The sequence below is a fragment of the Schistocerca piceifrons genome, chromosome 2, assembly GCF_021461385.2.
Source record: "Schistocerca piceifrons isolate TAMUIC-IGC-003096 chromosome 2, iqSchPice1.1, whole genome shotgun sequence".
NCBI lineage: Eukaryota > Metazoa > Arthropoda > Insecta > Orthoptera > Acrididae > Schistocerca > Schistocerca piceifrons.
Genome location: NC_060139.1, coordinates 249618120 through 249639529, shown reverse-complemented (window position 1 = coordinate 249639529; position 21410 = coordinate 249618120). Strand labels below are relative to the sequence as shown.

The following is a 21410-nucleotide window of genomic DNA, read 5'->3' as shown; positions in this document are numbered from 1 at the left end:
TTGAAATTACTAAATTTTTGTAGATGATAGACATATTTTCATGAACAAATTGAACATAGGCATTGCATGAGAACACTGGGAGCACACTTGACATGGGTGTTGCAAGTTTGATAGCTTGCTCGGGACGGGGCACAGACCAACTGCCTGAATGACATCGAATTATTTAATATGAACAAACTGTTATTTCGGGAACTACACAATCATTTGAAAAATCACTGGGTTAGGTTCTGCTGCTGAGGATGGACTATAAGAATCAATAAAAATTCAGTTTATAAAAAACGTGGTGATCTAGTAATTTAAAAAAAGTTTAGATTCATAATGACTTAATCAACTAAGTATGTTCAGTTGTGCATAAAATTGAGGTCTACAAAAAATTAATGGTGAAGATCGGATTTTAGCAAGCATAGAGGTAAAATCTCCAATGTAAAATGGAGCTATTTCTGAAACTCAGTACTAAATATCTTTTAAATTAATGAGTTCCACATAAATTTAAACATATTATCTGCAAGTTGAACTGCCAATCTTTATAATTAGGGGTGTCACTACAACCAGAAATACATGTTAGATAACAAGGTTTTTCTTACCACACAATGATGTGGAATGTTCAAGTAGGTATAACTTTTAGTTATAAGATGCCCTTTTTTCCCTTCAAAAGTAGGCCCAAAAACTGGATGTCTTACACAGCAGTAGCAAGTTAAGGTAGGTACCTATTATCTCCATTCATTCAAAATTTCTACATTTCGGCTTGAAGCAATTCATTGTTAGCTTCCTCGTGAATTTTTACCATTCCAGTTGTATAGAGTTCAGTGGATGCACCTGCGCCATTATATACAGTTTTTACATTGTTCATTCAAGCACCAGTTATTGTTGTGTGTGTGTAGTACAAAGATCCACTCATGTCATACCTATACTGTGGTTTCATTTGCAAAATATTCCTGAAAAACAGCATCACTATACTATTGCATTTAAGCTGCAATTGACTGCATATGCTAAGGAGCACAGAAACAGGGCTGCAGAAAGGCATTTCAGGCCACCTACAACTGAAAAAAATGATAAGAACTTGCTGGAATCTAGATGTTTTAAAGAAAGCACCTTGCAGTAAACACAAGCTGACAACTGGAACTGCTACGTGGCCCATACTTTAAGCAGAACTCATTACTTGGATTTTAGAGAACAGACAAGCAGGAATTTCAGTTTTAACGAAAATGATCATTCATCAAGCAGAAGCAATATCAACTAACAAAGCAGACAAGCTGGAATTCCAGTTTTTTTTTTTAAATGATCATCAAGCAAAAGCAATATCCTCTAACGAAGGGATTTTCGACTTAAATGGATCAACATCAGGGTGTTAAAGATTTATGAAGAGGTCTTGGCTTTGTATGCAGACCAAGACATAAATATCACAGAGGCCAGACAAATGCGAACAAAAAATTGTTAAATTTCACTGATTTGTCATTAGTGGAAGCAGAAAAGTCTGAACTTTCATAAATTGGAAATTTAGATTAGACTCCGCAAATCTTAGATGTGCCTTCTAACAGAATTGTGGATCCCAAGGCACAAAAAGCATTACTGTTAAACTCAGGGTAGGAAGAGACTTAGTAAACAGTCACTTTATCCAGCTGTGCTGATGGCACAAAATTGCTGCCACTTTTGACTTTTAAAAGAAAGAAGCTTCCTAAGGAAAAATTACCAAAAGGAGTATTTGTCAATGTACACAATAAAGGCTGGATGGATGAATGGAGGAGGAATGAGATCGTTCATATATAAAATTCAGTCGAGGTGACCTGGACGCCTACTAAAGAAGCCTGCTCTATCAGTATGGGGTCAGTTTCATTCTCACAGAACAGAAGATGTTAAAACAGTTGTAGTAAATAAGCTGACAAGTCAATTACCATGCAAAATGTCAATAATAATAATAATAATAAGTTTTGGAGTGGAGTACAACTAACAACTTCCATGAAGTCTGGTGGTCACAGGCTCCTGCACACTGCTTCATTCACTTGTAGTTATTTTTACAGTGATGTGCAACAGGTGGGAGTACTTGTGCATAAAGAAGAAAATGAACGTTCACAGATGTGCATGTGAGATTTCCACTGAGGAAAAATATTTCTCCTGCAGCTAATATACATTAAACATTAATGTACACAACAGTAGCTGGTGGGTTTGAAAGGGCAAGTACAGTAACTGATTTTCCAATAAAACTAGAACCAGCATGTCAAATACATTACCTTGAATAATGAGTATAAAAAGAGAAACAGTTTAAATGGAGTTTTGAATAGCTGAACACCTTTCACATGTACAGGGTGTCCGAAAAGTCTTTCCCTGATTACATAAATTGATAACTCAGGCTAGAAGTAAGAAACTGGTGTCTAAATGTTTATAAACTATCAAAGTTTTTTTTCACACGTCAGTAAACTTCCACATGAGCACCCTTGGTAGCACGTAGCACATCTAGGCAATATTCAATTTCCGTCCACACATTAGCCAACATCACTGGAGGGATCGATTCAACAACTGTGGTTATCCGTTGCCGCAGGGTTTCAAGATCTGGTACACGTGTTCAGTAGACCTCGTCCTTGACGTAACCCCATAAAAAGAAGTCTAATGGGGTTATGCTAGGAGAGCGTGGAGGCCAAACCGTTGGCCCATCACGACCAATCCATTGCCCAGGAAAGGTCATATCGAGATAGGCACGGACGTCCAAACCCCAATGAGGCGGTGCATCGTCTTGCTGAAACAAGATATCGGGGTGATACTGAAGCAGCTGAGGAACAGCATACAGTTGCAACATGTCCATATACACTGCCTCAGCGAAGAAGAATGGCCCGATAATTCGATCGTGTAATAGCGTGCACCAAACATTCACCTTTGGACTGCCTCTGCTGCACTCCACGAACTCGCAGGGGCTTGTGAACCCCAAATGCGCACATTATGGCAATTCACTACTCCACTGACAAAAAAGGTTTCTTCATCGGAAAAGGCAATTCGTCTGAGATAACCATCATCGTCCTCAATACGTGATAGCATTTCTACCGCAAAGTCATATCGACGTGTACTGTCATTGGGCAACAATGGAAGTGGAAGTTTACTGATGTGTGAAAAAAACTTTGATAGTTTGTAAACAATTAGACACCAGTTTCATATTTGTATCTTACTTCTAGCCTGAGTTATCAATTTATGTAATCAGAGAAAGACTTTTCAGACACCCTGTATACTACTTAATGTACAAGATTTTAAAAGAAACAAAGTGAAAAAGAAAATTGATACTAACAGAAGCTGAAGTCATGAAAGATGCAATAGTTTCAAATACGTATTTTCACTTATATTACAGTGAATATTTGTACTATCTCTCTTTAGGTCACAGTAGTGATCCACAAGCTCTTCACAATACACCAGTATCAATTTCCCAGCATAACAAGTATGCACACCACACCAATTTATAAATTTACACAATACTAATTCTTAATGACCAACAACATGCGCCTACACTGATACTAAGATGTCACAGGTAAAACAATCACTAAACGATAAGCACGTACAGACACAATCCATTCACTGTGGCCACTGTTTATGAATTATTAGTCTTGTAGTAATAACTGATTCAAGCCTGACAGTATTTTGCCATACAAGAACATCCAACTAACAAGCGAATCTATGTCTTCATTTCCATTAAATTTTTGTCTTGTTTGCACCTGAAATTAGCTCATCATCATCCTCCTCCTCCTATATGATTAACCAAATTCTCTATTCTTTTACCTTCTCACGCTTCTTCCAACGTTCACTTCCCTCAATTTCTGTATCATTTTGCTGTGATTTTCTCTCCTTTTCGATTGCTACTAATGTTAAACATTTCTATGATTTTTCAATTAATTTCCAATTTTAATTTTCACTTAATTCAGTTTTCAGCCATTATCCATCCAGCACAATCCCTGCATTTTATTACTACTAATACAAAATTTAAACAGTCACCGCATAATTACACTGCTTCTTCCATCTTTTTACGTCTTGGTAACATCAACTTTAGTGTGTGCCCCCACACAGATCAACTAAAATTAGCATAGAGAAATAAATTTAATAAAAAAGAATAACACAACTTGCCTTCCATCTCAATTCCATATCTATGGGCCAAATATAGGACATTGTCACCAACTTTCCCTCTTACTTTTATTTCTTTTCCGTCTTTATCTATGAATGTCACATTAACTCTGAAATTCAAAACAAAAATAATTAATAGTGTTAAATATAAAACAGGAATAATCAATCAAACCACCCTTCATCAACAATAATAAGTATGACAACTAGACTACCCAGTAAGTGCCCATTTACACATTCCCTGAAGTGCACAACAAAGCACACACTATAGTGAAAAGGAAAAGTCACGTGCTTACACATGCCACAAGGTGCTCATCAATACAGCTTGCAGAAAAAGCATGCTATCGTGGCATCAAGTGCTAAAAGGAAAAATTAGTAGTTCTTGTGCTCTCTGGGGCCACTTCATTATATGCTGCAGTAATAAACATGAAAAGAATAAAACATTAATTAACGATGAGATGACAGGAAGAGTGGGGAAGCTTGAGATTTCTTTGAAAATAACATCTGTATGACAACAGACAATCATTTCAAAATTAAGGATGAGTGAGTATAATTATCAGTTTGTATTAGATGTTGTGCAACAGAAATTAACAACACAAGACAAGATAATGAGAACATCAATTACTCAGTCTGAGAAGTTTTGGGCAATTATAAGAATCCATGCCACTGGATCGTAGTCTATCAAATTATACTTTTTGTAAGTAAACATCCTCACTGCCAGCACCACTTTTCATTCAGGTCTCCATGACATATTTCTCAGTAGCACTGGGAACAAAGTTTTTATTTTCTTTTTAATTTTTTCCACGACTGTCTGTGGCCTACATTCTTTTAATGTACTGCATACTTTGTTTAATGCTGTTGTGATAATCTTTATTTCTAATGTCAAAAAAACATGGTTTCATTTCTTACTGTCAAAACATTCATGTGTTCTTTGCCCCAAATTGCAATATTCTTCCTTCTTTCTTCTCAAAGCCACTTTGTGAGTGTGCAGTAGGAGCATCAAAGTGTATAGCAGCAGATGTCTTCACTTGAAGGTATTTGTGTGTCATAATATGCACTTTCACACATGGGCAGGTTAGGGATAATGAGTTTAGGCTGCCTGCACAATTCTGTGGACTCTTGTGTACCAAAAGAAAAGTGTTAACAGGCAGTAAGAAAACATCCCACACATGTAAACTGAGAAAAATACATTTAAAAAAATCACAAACATATATGGATTCAAGTACTGAAAGACAGTGTTGATTCAAAATTTTATTCAAATGGCATGAGTTATGAGACTGTATACTGCACTGTCTGGTTCTTTCATGGAAAATTTTTCAAATTGTCAGCAGACATGATTTGAGTAATATAGCTGACACATTAATGGCTCCTGCAAGAGACTATTACATCAGTTACATCTCAACACGAAGCAACAACATTCAATAAAAGATAATTACTATGTTTCTACATCTGGAATCTGTAACCAGATCTTGAAACGGGGGCTACTTCAATACTGTTACTCCCCAAGATAGTATCCACAGCTGACACCTTGGCAGCTCCTGGAAGCCAAACCACCTGAGTCAATGACCAGTACACCACAGTAGAGGAAAATGTCGAGCAACTTGTGCAAACATAGAAGTTATCACAGCACTGGGGAACGACTGAGCACGCAGGTCTGCGAGTAAAGCATAATGATATAATGGAAGGTGAAATATAACATCATAGACAAAGCAGAGTTTTTAAGGAAGGCTAGGTACAAGGCAACATTAAGTATTCAGGTGTTGAACCAGAAAAAAAAAGCATTTGAAAGGCAAAGTTGCGAAAGTCCGAAGTCACTAGGAGAGCTGACAGTGAGATAAAACCAGGAAACATGATATCATAGCCATCCGCACTGCCACAGAGCGTACATGAAGTGCCAACATGAATACTCCACCCTTCTTAACAAATGACTGGTTGCTAACAAATAACTGGCTGTTGAGTAACGACTGCGCAGTGCATACTCTCAGCCATAGTGTCAGCTGCAGCAGTCCAATAAGAGGAGAGGCTATGGATGTTGACCCTTGGCACGACTAGCTGTCTTCAATCGTTTATGGAACCACAAGTCCAGCTGGAAGGACATTGTTGTTGCTGCTGCTGCCAGCTGCACTTCCAACTTCCGAGGCACAACTGATGGGGCGCAGAGGCCACCGTTTCCCAGTAGGCCTTCTGGAGGTCTGATCCGTGAGACCTGGTATGCTGTTTGTCATCCACATTTGAATGAGTGGGTGCCGCTGCAGCTGCTCCTGTTCCTGTGGCAGTCACCAATGCGGCTGGGTTCTGTCTCCTAAAAGCGTGTCTGACAGCCAACCCCAAGTAACTCCTGAGTGCAAATCTTCGATGCAACAAGACCACTTCAGAGATTGATACATAGAGACAGATGTCGCAAGTTGACAGCTATCCTGTGACATACTGCTGCCACCACCCGATGCTTCGTTGCACTGGCCATACTGCACATGGCGGCTTTCTGCTGCTGATGAGGCATAATCCGCTGATCCAACTGTGGCATGATGCTTTGAAAGACAATCCAGTATTACTGCCTAATAAATGTATTATTGTAAATGAAGTTTCCCTGGCACTCTCAAATGTAACTAGGACCTCACCATCACACATCTTGCATGCTGTATGAATCTGGGACCGGAACCCTATACTATCACTATAAAAATATTCTAATACTTAAAAAATTAAATTCATGAAAAATTGTAGGTTATTTACCTACATGACTATCACTGCCTTTTTGTAATGCAATGAGATTTAGATTATTCAGTTAACTATGAATTGCTCCACCACAATTGTTTTTTCAATGCTGCTGTTGTATTTCGTCTGAATACTGCTCTAATCAGGGCTCCATGTAGGTCTATCCGGTGAAAGCCTATTCATAACTAATCTCTTCTTTCAGTCAAATGGTGCCACACATGTATTTTCTCCCAATCTGATTCAAAACCACCTCAGTAGTTATCCAATCTTCCCATCTCCAACATTCTCCTATGGCTCCACATTTCAAATTCTTTGAGCCTGAACTGTTTATTGCCCGCATTCCACTTATGTACAAGGCTACAACGCAAACATCCTCAAATACTTCTTAAAATTCAAATTTATATTGATGTTAACAAATTAAATTTTTCAGAAATGTTTTTCTTGTTATTGCCAATACACATTTTATATCCTCTCTACTTAACCATCATCACTTATTTTGCAGCCCTAACAGTAAAATTCATTTCTCACTTTTAGTGTCTCATTTCTGAAACTAATTCCTGTAGCACTGCACAATTTAATTCAACTACATTCCATTACTCACATTTTACTTTTGTTATTTGTCTTGTACCCTCCTTTCAAGACACTCCAATCCTTTGCTGTCTCCAGCAGAATTATAACGTCATCAGCAAACATCGACACTTTATTTATTTATTTTTACTGAAATTTAGCTCTCTCTCCAGCTTTCTCCTTGGTTTCTTTCCCAGCTTGTTCCATGTGAAATTGTGTCACTCCCTTTTCAACTACCACTTATTTTTCATGTCCTTCAACTCCTAACAACTCTCTGGTCTATACATGTTTGTGGATAATCTTTCTCTCTCAGCAACCTTTAGAACTTCAAAAAGAATATTCCAGTCAACATCATCAAAAGTTTTCTTTCACTCTACAAGTGCTATGACTGTAGGTTTGAATTTCTTCAATCCACCTTCTAAGATCAGTCCTATGGTCTGTACAGCTTCGCATGTCCCTAATTTTCCCCAGCTTTATAAACTTTGTGAGGTTGGTTGGTTGGTTGGTTTGGGGGGATTAAAGGGACCAGACTGCCATGGTCATCGGTCCCTTTTTCCAAAGACATAGAACACCCACAGAGAACAAAAACGAGGAACAGAAGAGATCACAGACGATACAGAACAGGAGAGACTGGGACAAAGACAAGACAAAACGAACGAAAACCACATAGAGATGGACGGTGGTTGGCCGACCATAGAAATAAAAAAGGAAAAGCCAACCACTTAGAAACACATTAAAAAATCAGTGTAAAATCATAGGCCAAAGGCCTGAATCAACACAAAACAAAAAAATAAAACAGAAACACTCAGATTAAATGATAAAATCCCCCTGCCCGAATAAAACGTAAAACTAAGTCAGTCATAGTGGAGTCGTCTGTTAAAAGGGCAGGGAGCGTATCAGGCAGCGCAAATGTCTGCCTGACCACAGCTAAAAGGGGGCAGGCCAACAGAATGTGGGCCACTGTAAAAGCCGCCCCGCAGCGACATACAGGAGGGTCCTCCCTGCGCAGTAAATAACTGTGTGTCAGCCGGGAGTGGCCAATGCGGAGCCGGCAAAGAACTACCGAGTCCCTGCGAGTGGCTCGCAGGGATGACCGCCACACAGCCGTCGTCTCCTTGACAGCACGGAGTTTATTGGACAGTGTCAGTTGGCGCCATTCCTCGTCCCATAGCGCCAAGATTTTGCGGCGGAAGACTGCCCGCAAATCAGTCTCAGGGAGGCCAAGGTCCAGAGATGGCTTGCTGGTGGCCTCTTTCGCCAGGCGGTCAACATGTTCGTTACCCGGGATACCGACATGACCGGGGGTCCACACAAAGACCACAGAGCGGCCGCAACAGGCGAGAGTATGCAGAGACTCGTGGATTGCCATCACCAAACGAGAACGAGGGAAACACTGGTCGAGAGCTCGTAAACCGCTCAGGGAATCGCTACAGATAATGAAGGACTCACCTGAGCAGGAGCGGATATACTCTAGGGCACGAAAGATGGCGACCAGTTCAGCAGTGTAAACGCTGCAGCCATCCGGCAAGGAACGTTGTTCGGAACGGTCCCCTAGAGTGAGCGCATACCCGACACGACCAGCAACCATCGAACCGTCAGTGTAGACAATACCAGAGCCCTGATACGTGGCCAGGATGGAATAAAAGCGGCGGCGGAGGGCCTCTGGAGGGACTGAGTCCTTAGGGCCCTGTGCCAAGTCGAGCCGAAGGCTAGGGCGACGAAAACACCATGGGGGTGTATGCAAAGTAGCCCGGAAAGGAGGTGGAACAGTGAAACCCTGGAGCCCAGAGAGAAGCTCCTTGACGCGGACCGCTATTGTACAACCAGACCGGGGCCGACGTTCTGGCATACGGACGACCGACCGCGGGAACAGGAGACGATAGTTTGGATGCCCGGGCGAGCTGAGAACATGGGCAGCATAAGCGGCCAGCAAACGTTGGCGTCGGAACCGCAGCGGAGGTACACCTGCCTCCACTAGTACGCTGTCCACAGGGCTGGTGCGGAAAGCACCAGTGGCAAGGCGTATCCCGCTGTGGAGAATCGGGTCCAGCACCCGTAACGCAGATGGGGATGCTGAGCCATAAGCCAGGCTCCCATAATCCAGACGGGACTGGATTAACGCCTGGTAGAGCCGCAACAGTGTAGAGCGGTCGGCGCCCCAGTGGGTGTTGCTCAAGCATCGCAGAGCGTTTAGATGCCGCCAACACGTCTGTTTCAGCTGCCGGATATGAGGCAGCCAAGTCAACCGGGCATCGAAAACCACCCCCAAAAACCTGTGGGTCTCCACCACAGCAAGGAGTTCGTCGGCAAGATATAGCCGCGGCTCAGGATGGACTGTTCGGCACCGGCAGAAATGCATAACGCAGGTCTTGGCTGCCGAAAACTGAAACCCATGCGCTACAGCCCAAGACTGCGCCTTACAGATGGCGCCCTGTAGCTGACGTTCAACAGCTGCAATGCCAGTAGAGCTGTAATAAAGGCAGAAGTCGTCAGCATACAGGGAAGCGGAGACAGAATTTCCCACGGCCGCAGCAAGCCCGTTAATGGCTACTAAAAACAGACAGACACTTAAAACAGAGCCCTGTGGCACACCGTTCTCCTGGACGTGGGAGGAACTAGACGAGGCCGCGACTTGCACGCGGAAGGTACGACACGACAGAAAATTGCGGATAAAAATCGGCAGAGGACCCCGAAGACCCCATCCATGGAGCGTAGAAAGAATGTGATGACGCCACGTCGTATCGTACGCCTTCCGCATGTCGAAAAAGACAGCGACCAGGTGCTGACGGCGGGAAAAGGCAGTACGGATGGCCGACTCCAGGCTCACCAGATTGTCGGCGGCGGAGCGGCCTTTACGGAACCCACCCTGAGATGGAGCCAGAAGGCCCCTAGACTCCAGTACCCAATTCAAGCGCCGGCTCACCATCCGTTCAAGCAACTTGCAAAGAACGTTGGTGAGGCTAATGGGACGGTAGCTGTCCACCTCCAGAGGGTTCTTTCCAGGCTTCAAAACGGGGATGACAATGCCTTCCCGCCATTGCGACGGAAACTCCCCCTCGACCCAAAGACGGTTGTAAAGAGCGAGAAGGCGCCGCTGGCAGTCCACTGAAAGGTGTTTCAGCATCTGACAGTGGATGCCATCTGGCCCAGGAGCGGTTTCAGGGCAAGCAGCTAGGGCACTGCGAAATTCCCACTCACTGAATGGAGCATTGTAAGATTCCGGGTGGTTGCTGCGAAACGAAAGGCTCCGACGTTCCAGCCGCTCTTTAATGGAGCGGAAGGCCTGGGGGTAATTCGCAGAAGCGGAACTCATAGCAAAATGCTCTGCTAAGCGATTTGCAATGACGTCGGAGTCGGTACAAACGGCTCCATTCAGTGAGAGCGCAGGGACGCTGGCAGGGGTCCGATAGCCGTAGACGCGTCGAATCTTGGCCCAGACCTGCGAGGGAGTGACATGGAGGCCAATCGTGGACACATACCGCTCCCAGCACTCCTTCTTGCCCTGGCGGATAAGGAGGCGGGCCCGCGCACGCAGCCGTTTGAAGGCGATAAGGTGGTCGAGGGAGGGATGTCGCTTGTGACGCTGGAGCGCCCGCCGGCGATCTTTAATCGCTTCAGCGATCTCAGGCGACCACCAAGGCACAGCCTTCCGCCGAGGGGACCCACAGGAATGGGGAATGGCAGATTCGGCGGCAGTAACGATGCCGGTGGTGACCGATTGAACCACCGCATCAATGTCATCGGTAGAGAGCGGCTCAAAAGCGGCAGTGGAGGAGAACAAGTCCCAGTCAGCCTTATTCATAGCCCATCTGCTAGGGCGCCCAGAACAGTGGCGCTGTGGTAGTGACAAAAAGATCGGAAAGTGGTCACTACCACACAGGTCGTCATGCACACTCCATTGGACAGACGGTAAGAGGCCATGGCTACAGATGGAAAGGTCAATGGCGGAGGAGGTGCCATGCGCCACACTGAAGTGTGTGAAGGCACCATCATTTAACAGCGAGAGATCGAGCTGCGACAAGAAATGCTCAACGATGGCGCCTCGACCTGTTGCCACTGACCCACCCCACAGAGGGTTATGGGCGTTGAAGTCGCCCAAGAGCAAGAAAGGTGGCGGCAATTGGGCGACCAGTGCAGCCAGGACAAGCTGCGAGACATCACCATCCGGTGGGATGTAAAGACTGCAGACGGTAACAGCCTGTGGCGTCCACACGCGTACAGCGACAGCCTCTAAAGGCGTCTGGAGAGGGACAGACTCGCTGTGCAGAGTGTGAAGGACATATATGCAGACGCCACCAGACACCCTTTCATAAGCTGCTCGGTTCTTATAATAACCCCGATAGCCACGGAGGGCGGGGGTTCGCATTGCTGGAAACCAAGTTTCCTGGAGAGCAATGCAGAAGAAAGGGTGAAGGCTGATAAGTTGGCGGAGCTCAGCGAGATGGTGGAAGAAACCGCTGCAGTTCCACTGGAGGATGGTATTGTCCATGGCTGAGAAAGGCGTGACGGGACGGGGAAGGCAGATTACGCCGCTGGGTCACCTGCTGCCTCCGATTGAGCACCCGTGCTAGTGTTATCCATGGCGTCTGAGGGACCGGCGAGTTCTAGGTCCTCAGCGGACGCCAGGATCTCCACCTCGTCCTCAGACGCAGAGCTGTAAGGTGGCGGTGGGGTGGCTGCCACCGCGAGTTCCTTGGGCTTAGAGCTCTTCTTCTTGGATTTCTCACGCTGCTCCTTGGGTTTAACCGGCTGGGAGGGCTTCACCGATTCAGTCTCTGGGACTGAGGAGGATCGTGAAGCCCGTCGACCAGCTGATTGCGGGCACTTACGCCACTGGCGGTCGTCAGCCTTCCCACTGGTGGAAACCTGGGAAGGGAGGGACCCGAGGGACCCCTTGCGAGCGTGAGAAGCCGAAGAAGTTGGACACTTCTCCGGCTTAGAAGCAGGGACGGACGTCCCTGATGGGGGGGATGGTGTTGCCCCTGAGGTAGGTGGCGCAGGAGCAACCCGGTGGGTAGAGCCCCCCACTGGCAAGGGGGCAGGAGGAGTCTTACTGGTTATCGAGCTGGCTGGAAGTCGTGAAACTGATGGGGCGAGCACAGGTGTTGTAGCGGCGGCGTAGGATGACGTCATTCGCACGGGATGTAATCGGTCGTATTTCCGCTTGGCCTCAGTATAAGTCAGTCGGTCCAGGGTCTTATATTCCATGATTTTGCGTTCTTTCTGGAAGATGCTGCAGTCTGGCGAGCAAGGTGAATGGTGCTCCCCGCAGTTGACACAGATGGGAGGCGGGGCACATGGAGTATCGGGATGAGACGGGCGTCCGCAATCTCGACATGTGAGGCTGGAAGTGCAGCGGGAAGACATATGGCCAAACTTCCAGCACTTGAAGCACCGCATCGGGGGAGGAATATAGGGCTTGACGTCACATCGGTAGACCATCACCTTGACCTTTTCCGGTAACGTATCACCCTCGAAGGCCAAGATGAAGGCACCGGTAGCTATCTGATTTTCCTTCGGACCCCGATGAACGCGCCGGACGAAATGTACACCTCTGCGCTCTAAGTTGGCGCGCAGCTCGTCATCAGACTGCAAAAGAAGGTCCTTATGGTAAATAACTCCCTGGACCATATTTAAACTCTTATGCGGTGTGATCGTAACAGCAACATCCCCCAACTTGTCACAAGCAAGTAACCGTCGTGACTGTGCAGAGGATGCCGTTTGGATCAGGACCGATCCAGAGCGCATTTTTGACAAGCCCTCCACCTCCCCAAACTTGTCCTCTAAATGCTCGACGAAGAACTGAGGCTTTGTTGAGAGAAAAGACTCCCCATCAGCTCTCGTACAAACTAAGAATCGGGGCGAATAAGTGCTACTGCCATCCTGAGATTTACGTTCCTCCCACGGCGTGGCCAGAGAGGGGAACGTTTTCGGATTGTACTTTTCAGCATTAAACTGAGCCCGAGAACGCTTAGAGACTGCTGGCGGCTGGCCGCCAGCGAGAGATGATGTACCACGCTTCATTGCGGGTCATCCGCCCTGATGCCACCTACTCCGACCAAGGGCCCTCCCCACGGGCGCCACCCAGCCACAGCAAAGGCCACCTGGCAGGATGGCCATTGCCGGGAGTCCTGATGCCCCAGGGAGATGGGCATCTACTCCTTGGCATACGTGGGGAGTGAACGGCGCAGGCATCAGTAGAGCGATCCCTGTGTTGTCAGGGGGCTACAACCAAGAGGGTACATGGCGACCCCACCACAACGGACTGGCTACCGTGCTGGATCTTAGGTGCAAAAATGGCCAACGTCGTCGTCACAGTTAAAAGAAACACTGCAGAGTGCAGCGTGGTAATCGCCCAAGAGATCGAAAACGAGCGGGACACCATTGCAACGATGAGAAAGGCGGCTATAGGTCGAATTGCACGAAGGATACAGTGCACCATGTAAGGTGCCCTTCCCCAATTGGCTCGCTCTTCGGAATAATTTAGATAGATGGAGGTCAAACCCGAGAGGGGACCATCACATAAGGCCGAAACGTTTGAGACTCCTTTTAGTCGCCTCTTACGACAGGCAGGAATACCGCGGGCCTATTCTTACCCCCGAACCCGCAGGGGGGCAACTTTTTGAGGACTGTATTTTGATCAATGCAGGCAACACTGAAAACAAATTAATGCATGTTTTTATCTTTCGTTTTTGTTATGATATTTCTCATCAAATGTTTTAGATACAACTTTAATTTCTTAAGTTTAAAGTAAAATACATACACTTCTTCCTCAGACTGTGGATCTTTCCATTCATATTCTCCATGGGAAACACCTGCAAATACAAACAAACTAATAAATCATGTAAGATCTAAATGATTATATGTACAAACTGCCTATTGGCTTCTGTCTCGGGTTCTTCGGCCGACGTTCATCTAATGATTTTTCTGACGTTTCACCAGCACGAGTGGCTGGCATTGTCAAAGCTTCACCCTCCATTGCCGGTGGTGAACTGGAGCCGAGCTCGCGGGCGTAGACTATATGTACCTGGCGCGCCAACGTCCGAGAGCTTCTCCGCGGTCATTTCCGGTGCGGTTCTCCTCTTGCTACCTGCGACGGTCGTTTGCTGCAGTACGGGAAGCCAGGATCCGTTGACCTTAAGGCTTTCCTCTTTCTTGTTCAAACTGTTCGCGTATTTTTGTATTTCTACAGCTTCTCTGAACAAGCGCGTGTGATAGTGCTTCTCTACAGCCAGAACTTCCGTGTCGGCGAATTTTATTACGTGGTCGGTCGCATTGAGTGTGTGCTCTGCCACGGCTGATTTCTCCACCTGCCCCAACCTACAATGTCGCTTATGCTCGTTGATCCTGGTGTTGATGGATCGTCGGGTCATTCCGACATTGTAGGTTGGGGCAGGTGGAGAAATCGGCCATGGCGGAGCACGCACTCAATGAGACCGACCACGTAATAAAATTCGCCGACATGGAAGTTCTGGCTGTAGAGAAGTACTATCACACGCGCTTGTTCAGAGAAGCTGTAGAAATACAAAAACACGCGAACAGTTTGAACAAGAATGAGGAAAGCCTTAAGGTCAACGGATCCTGGCTTCCCGTACTGCAGCGAACGACCGTCGCAGGTAGCAAGAGGAGAACCGCACTGGAAATGACCGCGGAGAAGCCCTCGGACGTTGGCGTGCTAGGTACATATAGTCTGCGCCCGCGAGCTCGGCTCCAGTTCACCACCGGCAACGGAGGGTGAAGCTTTGACAATGCCAGCCACTCGTGCTGGCGAAACGTCAGAAAAATCACTAGATGAACGTCGGTCGAAGAACCTGAGACAGAAGCCAATAGGCAGTTTGTCAACAAGTGGCCACGAAAGCCTTAACAATTTTGATTATATGTACTTTCTTGTTAATATACTTACATATTTCTTCAGATGAGACAAAACATGGATAACTTTAGACAACAAAAGCAGTAACTCCATCTACACTCAATGAACCTACTATTCACCCCTTAAATGAGCCCAGTGATTATTATGGGGTGCTGCATATGTTGTAGAACTGGTAACAGAGATTCATGTCATCCTCTACTAGTGACATTAGTCATAGCAGATACATGGTGTGTACGGAATCTGCAGTTTTTTTTTTTTTTTAGGGTTTAAGGGCGCTCAACTGCTGAGGTCATTAGTGCCCAGTCACTGGTGTTAGAGCAAATGGAATCTGCTAAAACTCAAGGGGATGGGGGGACACCAGAAGTACATGACAAAGATGCAGATAAAATAAGTAAAAAAGTTAAATGTCTTTGGACAAGCCAGTTAAAGTTATAAAACGCAGAATACGAGCAGCTGCTCGAGCGTCATCAGCTAAAACATCCGGTAAAGTAGATGGCAGGGACAGGATAACACGAAATTGACTAAAACGGGGACACGACAATAAAACATGGTGCACTGTTAATGCCTGACCACAAGGGCACTGCGGGGCTGGATCACCGGAGAGCAGGTAGCGGTGGCTAAACCGGCAATGCCCAATCCGCAACCTGGTCAGAAGGACCTCCTCACGCCGAGATGGTCGGGAGGATGTTGTCCTAGCAGTGGGGAGCGGTTTTACTGCCCGGAGCTTGTTTCCTTGGAGGGATGACCAAGCATCCCACCACAACGACACAAGCCTCTTACATACATCCCCACGAACGTCAGATGACGGGACACAATGGGAGGCTGGCCGAGGCAGGAGGACTGCAGCCTTGGCTGCAGCATCCGCAGCCTCATTCCCAGGCACTCCTACATGTCCGGGAACCCACAGAAAGCTGACAGAACCACCATTATTAGCGAAAGAATGGAGGGACTGCTGTATCCGTTGAATCAAGGGATGGACCGGATAGGGAGCTCCAAGGCTCTGAAGAGCACTGAGTGAGTCAGAGCAGAGTACATATGATGAATGGCGGTGGCGGCGGGCATACTGAACGGCCTGATGGAGAGCAAAAAGCTCGGCCGTAAAGCTGGAACATTGGTCGAGGAGCCGGTATTTAAAGGTGGCGGCCCCGACGACAAAGGCACAGCCGACACCATCATCAGTTTTGGAGGCATCGGTGTAAATAAAGGTGTGACCGCCAAGTCGAGCACGAAGTTCGACAAACCGTATGCAATACACTGCAGCCGGAGTACCCTCCTTCGGGAGTGAGCTGAGGTCGAGATAAATAGGAACCGGAGCCTGGAGCCAAGGTGGTGTCGGGCTCTCACCCTCTCTGGAAGGTGGAAGGGAGGGCAAAATCTAATTGTCGAAGCAGGCGACGGAAGCGGACTCCGGGGGGCAGCAGGGCAGACACATTCAACCCGTACTGACGGTCGAGAGAATCGGCGAAGGAGGACTCGTAAGAGGGGTGGTCGGGCATAGACAACAGCCGGCAGGCATACCGACACAGCAGTACGTCGCGCCGGTAGGTCAATGGTAACTCGGCAGCTTCAGCATAAAGACTCTCCACAGGACTAGTGTAGAAGGCTCCGGTCGCAAGACGTATCCCCCGATGGTGGATGGAGTTGAGCCGGCATAAGAGGGCCGGCCGAGCGGACGAGTAGATGAAGCTCCCATAATCCAGCTTCGATCGGACTATGGACCGATACAAGCGAAGCAGGACAGTGCGATCCGCTCCCCAAGATGAACCGCTAAGAACTCTTAGGACATTAAGGGAACGTGTACAACGGGCCGGCAAATAAGAGACATGTGGAGACCAACACAGTTTCCTGTCCAACGTGAGCCCTAGAAACTTAGTTGTGTCCACGAATGGGAGAACAACGGGACCGAGATGTAAGGATGGCGGAAGGAACGCTTTATATCGCCAAAAGTTGATACAAACTGTCTTCTCTTCAGAGAACCGGAAGCCATTTGCCACGCTCCATGAGTAGAGGCTGTCTAGACAACGCTGAAGGCAGCGCTCCAGGAGGCATGTTCTCTGGGCACTGCAGTAGATCGCGAAGTCATCGACAAAGAGAGAGCCTAAGACATTAGGTGGAATGCAATCCATAATTGGATTGATCGCTATGGCAAAAAGGGCTACGCTCAAGACGGAGCCCTGCGGCACTCCGTTCTCCTGGAGGAAGACGTCGGACAATACGGAACCCACACATACCCTAAACTTTCGATCCGTTAAAAAGGAATCAATAAAAAGGGGCAGGCGACCGCGTAGGCCCCACCTGTGCATAGTGCGCAGGATACCTCCTCTCCAACAGGTATCATAAGCCTTCTCCAAGTCGAAGAACACGGCTACCATTTGGCGCCTTCGCAAAAAGTTGTTCATGATGAATGTCGACAAGGTCACAAGGTGGTCAACAGCGGAGCAGCGGCGACGAAAGCCGCATTGGACATTAGTAAGTAGTCGTCGAGATTCAAGAATCCAGACTAACCGAGCATTAACCATGCGCTCCATCACCTTACAGACACAGCTTGTAAGAGAAATGGGGCGGTAACTAGAAGGAAGGTGTCTATCCTTCCCGGGTTTGGGTATAGGAACAACAACGGCGTCACGCCAACGCATGGGGACTTGACCTTCGGTCCAGACGCGATTGTAGGTACGAAGAAGGAAGCTTTTGCCCGCCGGAGAAAGGTGTGCCAGCATCTGAACGTGAATGGCATCTGGCCCCGGAGCAGAGGACCGGGACAGTGCAAGCGCACGTTCGAGTTCCCGCATAGTAAAGGGGGCATTATAAGTTTCCAGATTCAGCGAGTGGAAGGAAGGTCGCCGAGCCTCTTCTGCCTCTTTCCTGGGAAGGAAGGCAGGATGGTAATGGGAGGAGCTTGAAACCTCCGCGAAAAAGCGGCCAAAGGCGTTGGAGACAGGCACAGGATCAACAAGGACCTCATTACCTGAGGTCAGGCCAGGTACCGAGGAGTGGGCCTTAATGCCCGACAGCCGGCGCAGGCTACCCCAAACGACAGAAGAGGGAGTGAAACTGTTAAAGGAGATGGTGAAAGAGGCCCAACAAGCTTTTTTGCTGTCTTTGATGACTCTACGGCATTGCGCTCGGAGTCGTTTGTATTCTATACAATTTGCCAACGTAGGATGGCGGCGAAAGGTGCGTAAAGCACGTCGTCGAGCACGGATAGCGTCCCTACAAGCCTCGTTCCACCAGGGGACGGAAACGCGACGTGAAGAAGAAGTAATACGAGGAATGGAACGTTCGGCAGCATTGATGATAACAGCCGTGAGGTATTCGACCTGACTGTCACAACTGGGAAAATCGTGGTCCGGAAAGGTCGCCAGGGAGGAGTACAGTCCCCAGTCAGCTTTCAGTATGTTCCAGCTCGAAGGACGTGGGGATGGGGTGTGGTGCAGGAGACGAACGACACAGGGGAAGTGGTCGCTCGAATAGGTGTCAGAAAGGACATACCACTCGAACCGACGGGCAAGAGTGGCAGAACAGATCGAGAGGTCCAAGTGGGAGTAGGTATGAGTAGAGTCCGAAAGGAAAGTCGGGGCGCCGGTATTGAGGCAGACAAGATTGAGATGGTTGAAGACATCCGCCAAGAGTGAGCCTCTTGGACAGGACGCAGGAGAGCCCCAAAGGGGACGATGGGCATTGAAGTCGCCAAACAATAAAAACGGCGGGGGAAGCTGAACGATCAGGTGCATCATGTCAGCCCGACTAACAGCAAATGATGGTGGAGTGTAGATGGTACAAACTGAAAAAGTAAAAGCAGAAAGAGTAATGCGGACAGCTATTGCTTGGAGTGGGGTGGTCAATGGGATGGGATGGTAATAAACATCGTCCCGAACGAGCAACATGACCCCACCATGAGCTGGGATACCGTCCACAGGGGTGAGGTCATACCGCTCCGAGGTATAGTGGGTAAAGGCAATACGGTCAGTCGGGTGCAACTTGGTTTCCTGGAGACCAAGGACGAGCGGACAGTGCAGGTGGAGGAGCAGTTGTAATTCCTCCCGATTAGATCGAGTACCTCTTATGTTCCAATGAAACAACGCCATCGCTAGTCAAAAGGTTGGGGGAACGAGACGGGGGAAGAGCTGGTCACCTCGACGGCCGCGGAGGGCCAGGTTGCGAGGGAACTACGCTACAACCGACGGGAGGCGGATCCGGTTCCATCGACTCGTCGCCAGCTGCGGCCGCTGTCCCTGGTTGTGTAGGACGGGCCGCATCATTTGCCGACGAAAGGCCGGCGGAGCGCCTGGCAGCAGAGCGTCCCGGCGAAACTGAGGACGGCCGGGAGCAGCGACTCACGGATGGAGCGTCAGACGAAACGCGCCGGGGTGGAGAGGGGGATAGAGACTTCTTCTTGGAGGCCTTCTTGGAAGGCCGAGGAGGCACAGGGATGGTGGGCTGGACCCGAAGAAGGTCCTCACGTGCGGGGTCCGTTTTGGAACGCCGGACCTCGGAAGCTGGGGTCCGGAACGTTTCCCCGATGGATGCCTGAGAAGAGGATCGCTTCTCAGGTGGTGTGGGGGGAGGAGGAGGAGGAAGGGTGGCCCCTTGGGCAGAGGGGGTGGGGGCCACGGGGGAGGAGGATTTGGAAGGGAGGGATTTGGGAGGCGGAGGCAGAGCCCCTTGATGGGCGGAGGAGGCGGAGGGGGGACAGGATAGGGGTGAGGATACCGCGGAAGGAGTGGACACAACTGAGGCAAACGAGGTGGTCAATGGCACGGGATGGAGGCGGTCGTACCTCTTCCGGGCCTCAGAATAAGAGAGCCGATCCAAAGTTTTGATTTCTTGTATCTTCTTCTCCTTCTGATATGCGGGCCAGTCTGAGGATCTAGGCGAGTGGACGCCAGGACAATTAACGCACCGAGGTGGTGGGGTGCATGTATGTTCCTCACGAAGAGGACGTCCACAATCGCCACAAAGGGGCTCAGCCTCACACCGTGATGACATGTGCCCAAAGCGCAAACAACTAAAACAGCACATAGGAGGCGGGACGTAAGGTCGCACGTCACACCGGTAGCACATCACCTTTACCTTCTCCGGGAGAACGTCCCCCTCGAAGGCGAGGATAAAGGCCCCGGTGTCAATGCGACGGTCTTTGGGGCCGCGCTGGACTCGCCGGACGAAATGCACGCCTCGGCGCTCCAGGTTGGCCCTGAGCTCCTCATCAGATTGTAGCAGGAGGTCACGATGAAAAATAACCCCCTGCGTCCTATTTAGTGCCAGATGTGGGACAATGGATACTGGGATGTCCCCTAGGCGGTCGCACGCCTGGAGCGCCGCCGACTGTGTGGCGGAGGTGGTCTTGAGAAGAACGGACCCTGAACGCATCTTGCTGAGAGCCTCGATTTCCCCGAAGACGTCCTCAATGTGCTGAACAAAGAACATGGGCTTGGAGGTGGCGAACGTCCCCCCCATCAGTTCGAGAACAGACCAAATAGCGGGGGAAGTACTTCGCCCCAAGCCAGCGGGCCTGTCCTTCCTCCCATGGAGTGGCCAAGGGGGAAAGGGCAGGAGAACCAGAACTAGAAACGGTACCTTTTCTTTTGAAAGACTCAGCCGCAGAGCGACCTGATACATGTTGACGTTTCATCTGCGAAACGTCCGCCCCGATACCACCCACTCCGACCAGGGGCTCTCCCCACGGGTGCCACCCAGCCGCAGCAAGGGCCACCTGGCAGGATGACCATTGCCGGGAGTCCTGATGCCCCAAGGAGACGGGCATCTACTCCTTGGCCGACGTGGGGAGGGTGCAGCTCAGGTATCGGCAGTACGATCCCTGTGTTGTCAGGGGGCTACAACCTAGAGGGTACATGACGACCCCACCACAACGGGCTGGCTACCATGCTGGATTTCTGGTGCCATGGAAAGTCCATCATGATCGCTGGTGCAGATGGAGATGCACTATGGGCGTAACTTGGACAACCCATCAGGCGTTTAGGCCCAATTTGAGGAATAGTGGGTATGGTTACAACGCCGGTGCAATGCTGAGTGCCAAGGTCTTAGTGCACTTAGGACCAGTGGTACACCATGTAAGGTGTCCTTCCCCAAAAGGTTCGTACTTCTGTAGAATTTTGAAAAATGGAGGTCAAACCCCAAGGGGGACCATTACATGGAAGGCCGAAACGGTTGA

The 21410-nt window shown here is 48.4% G+C and overlaps 1 protein-coding gene across 2 annotated transcripts in view; it reads right to left on the bottom strand.

Annotated features, from left to right (window-relative positions):
- Positions 1-21410, bottom strand: part of LOC124777186 (adrenodoxin-like protein 1, mitochondrial) — an 85433-nt gene that overhangs the window by 41535 nt on the left and 22488 nt on the right. For both annotated transcript variants that reach the window (XM_047252499.1, XM_047252500.1), the window contains exons 2-3: positions 14135-14186; positions 4099-4205 (exon numbers count right to left, since the gene is read on the bottom strand). In XM_047252499.1, the coding sequence (XP_047108455.1) occupies positions 4099-4205; positions 14135-14186 (159 nt within the window). The remainder of the gene's footprint in view (positions 1-4098; positions 4206-14134; positions 14187-21410) is intronic.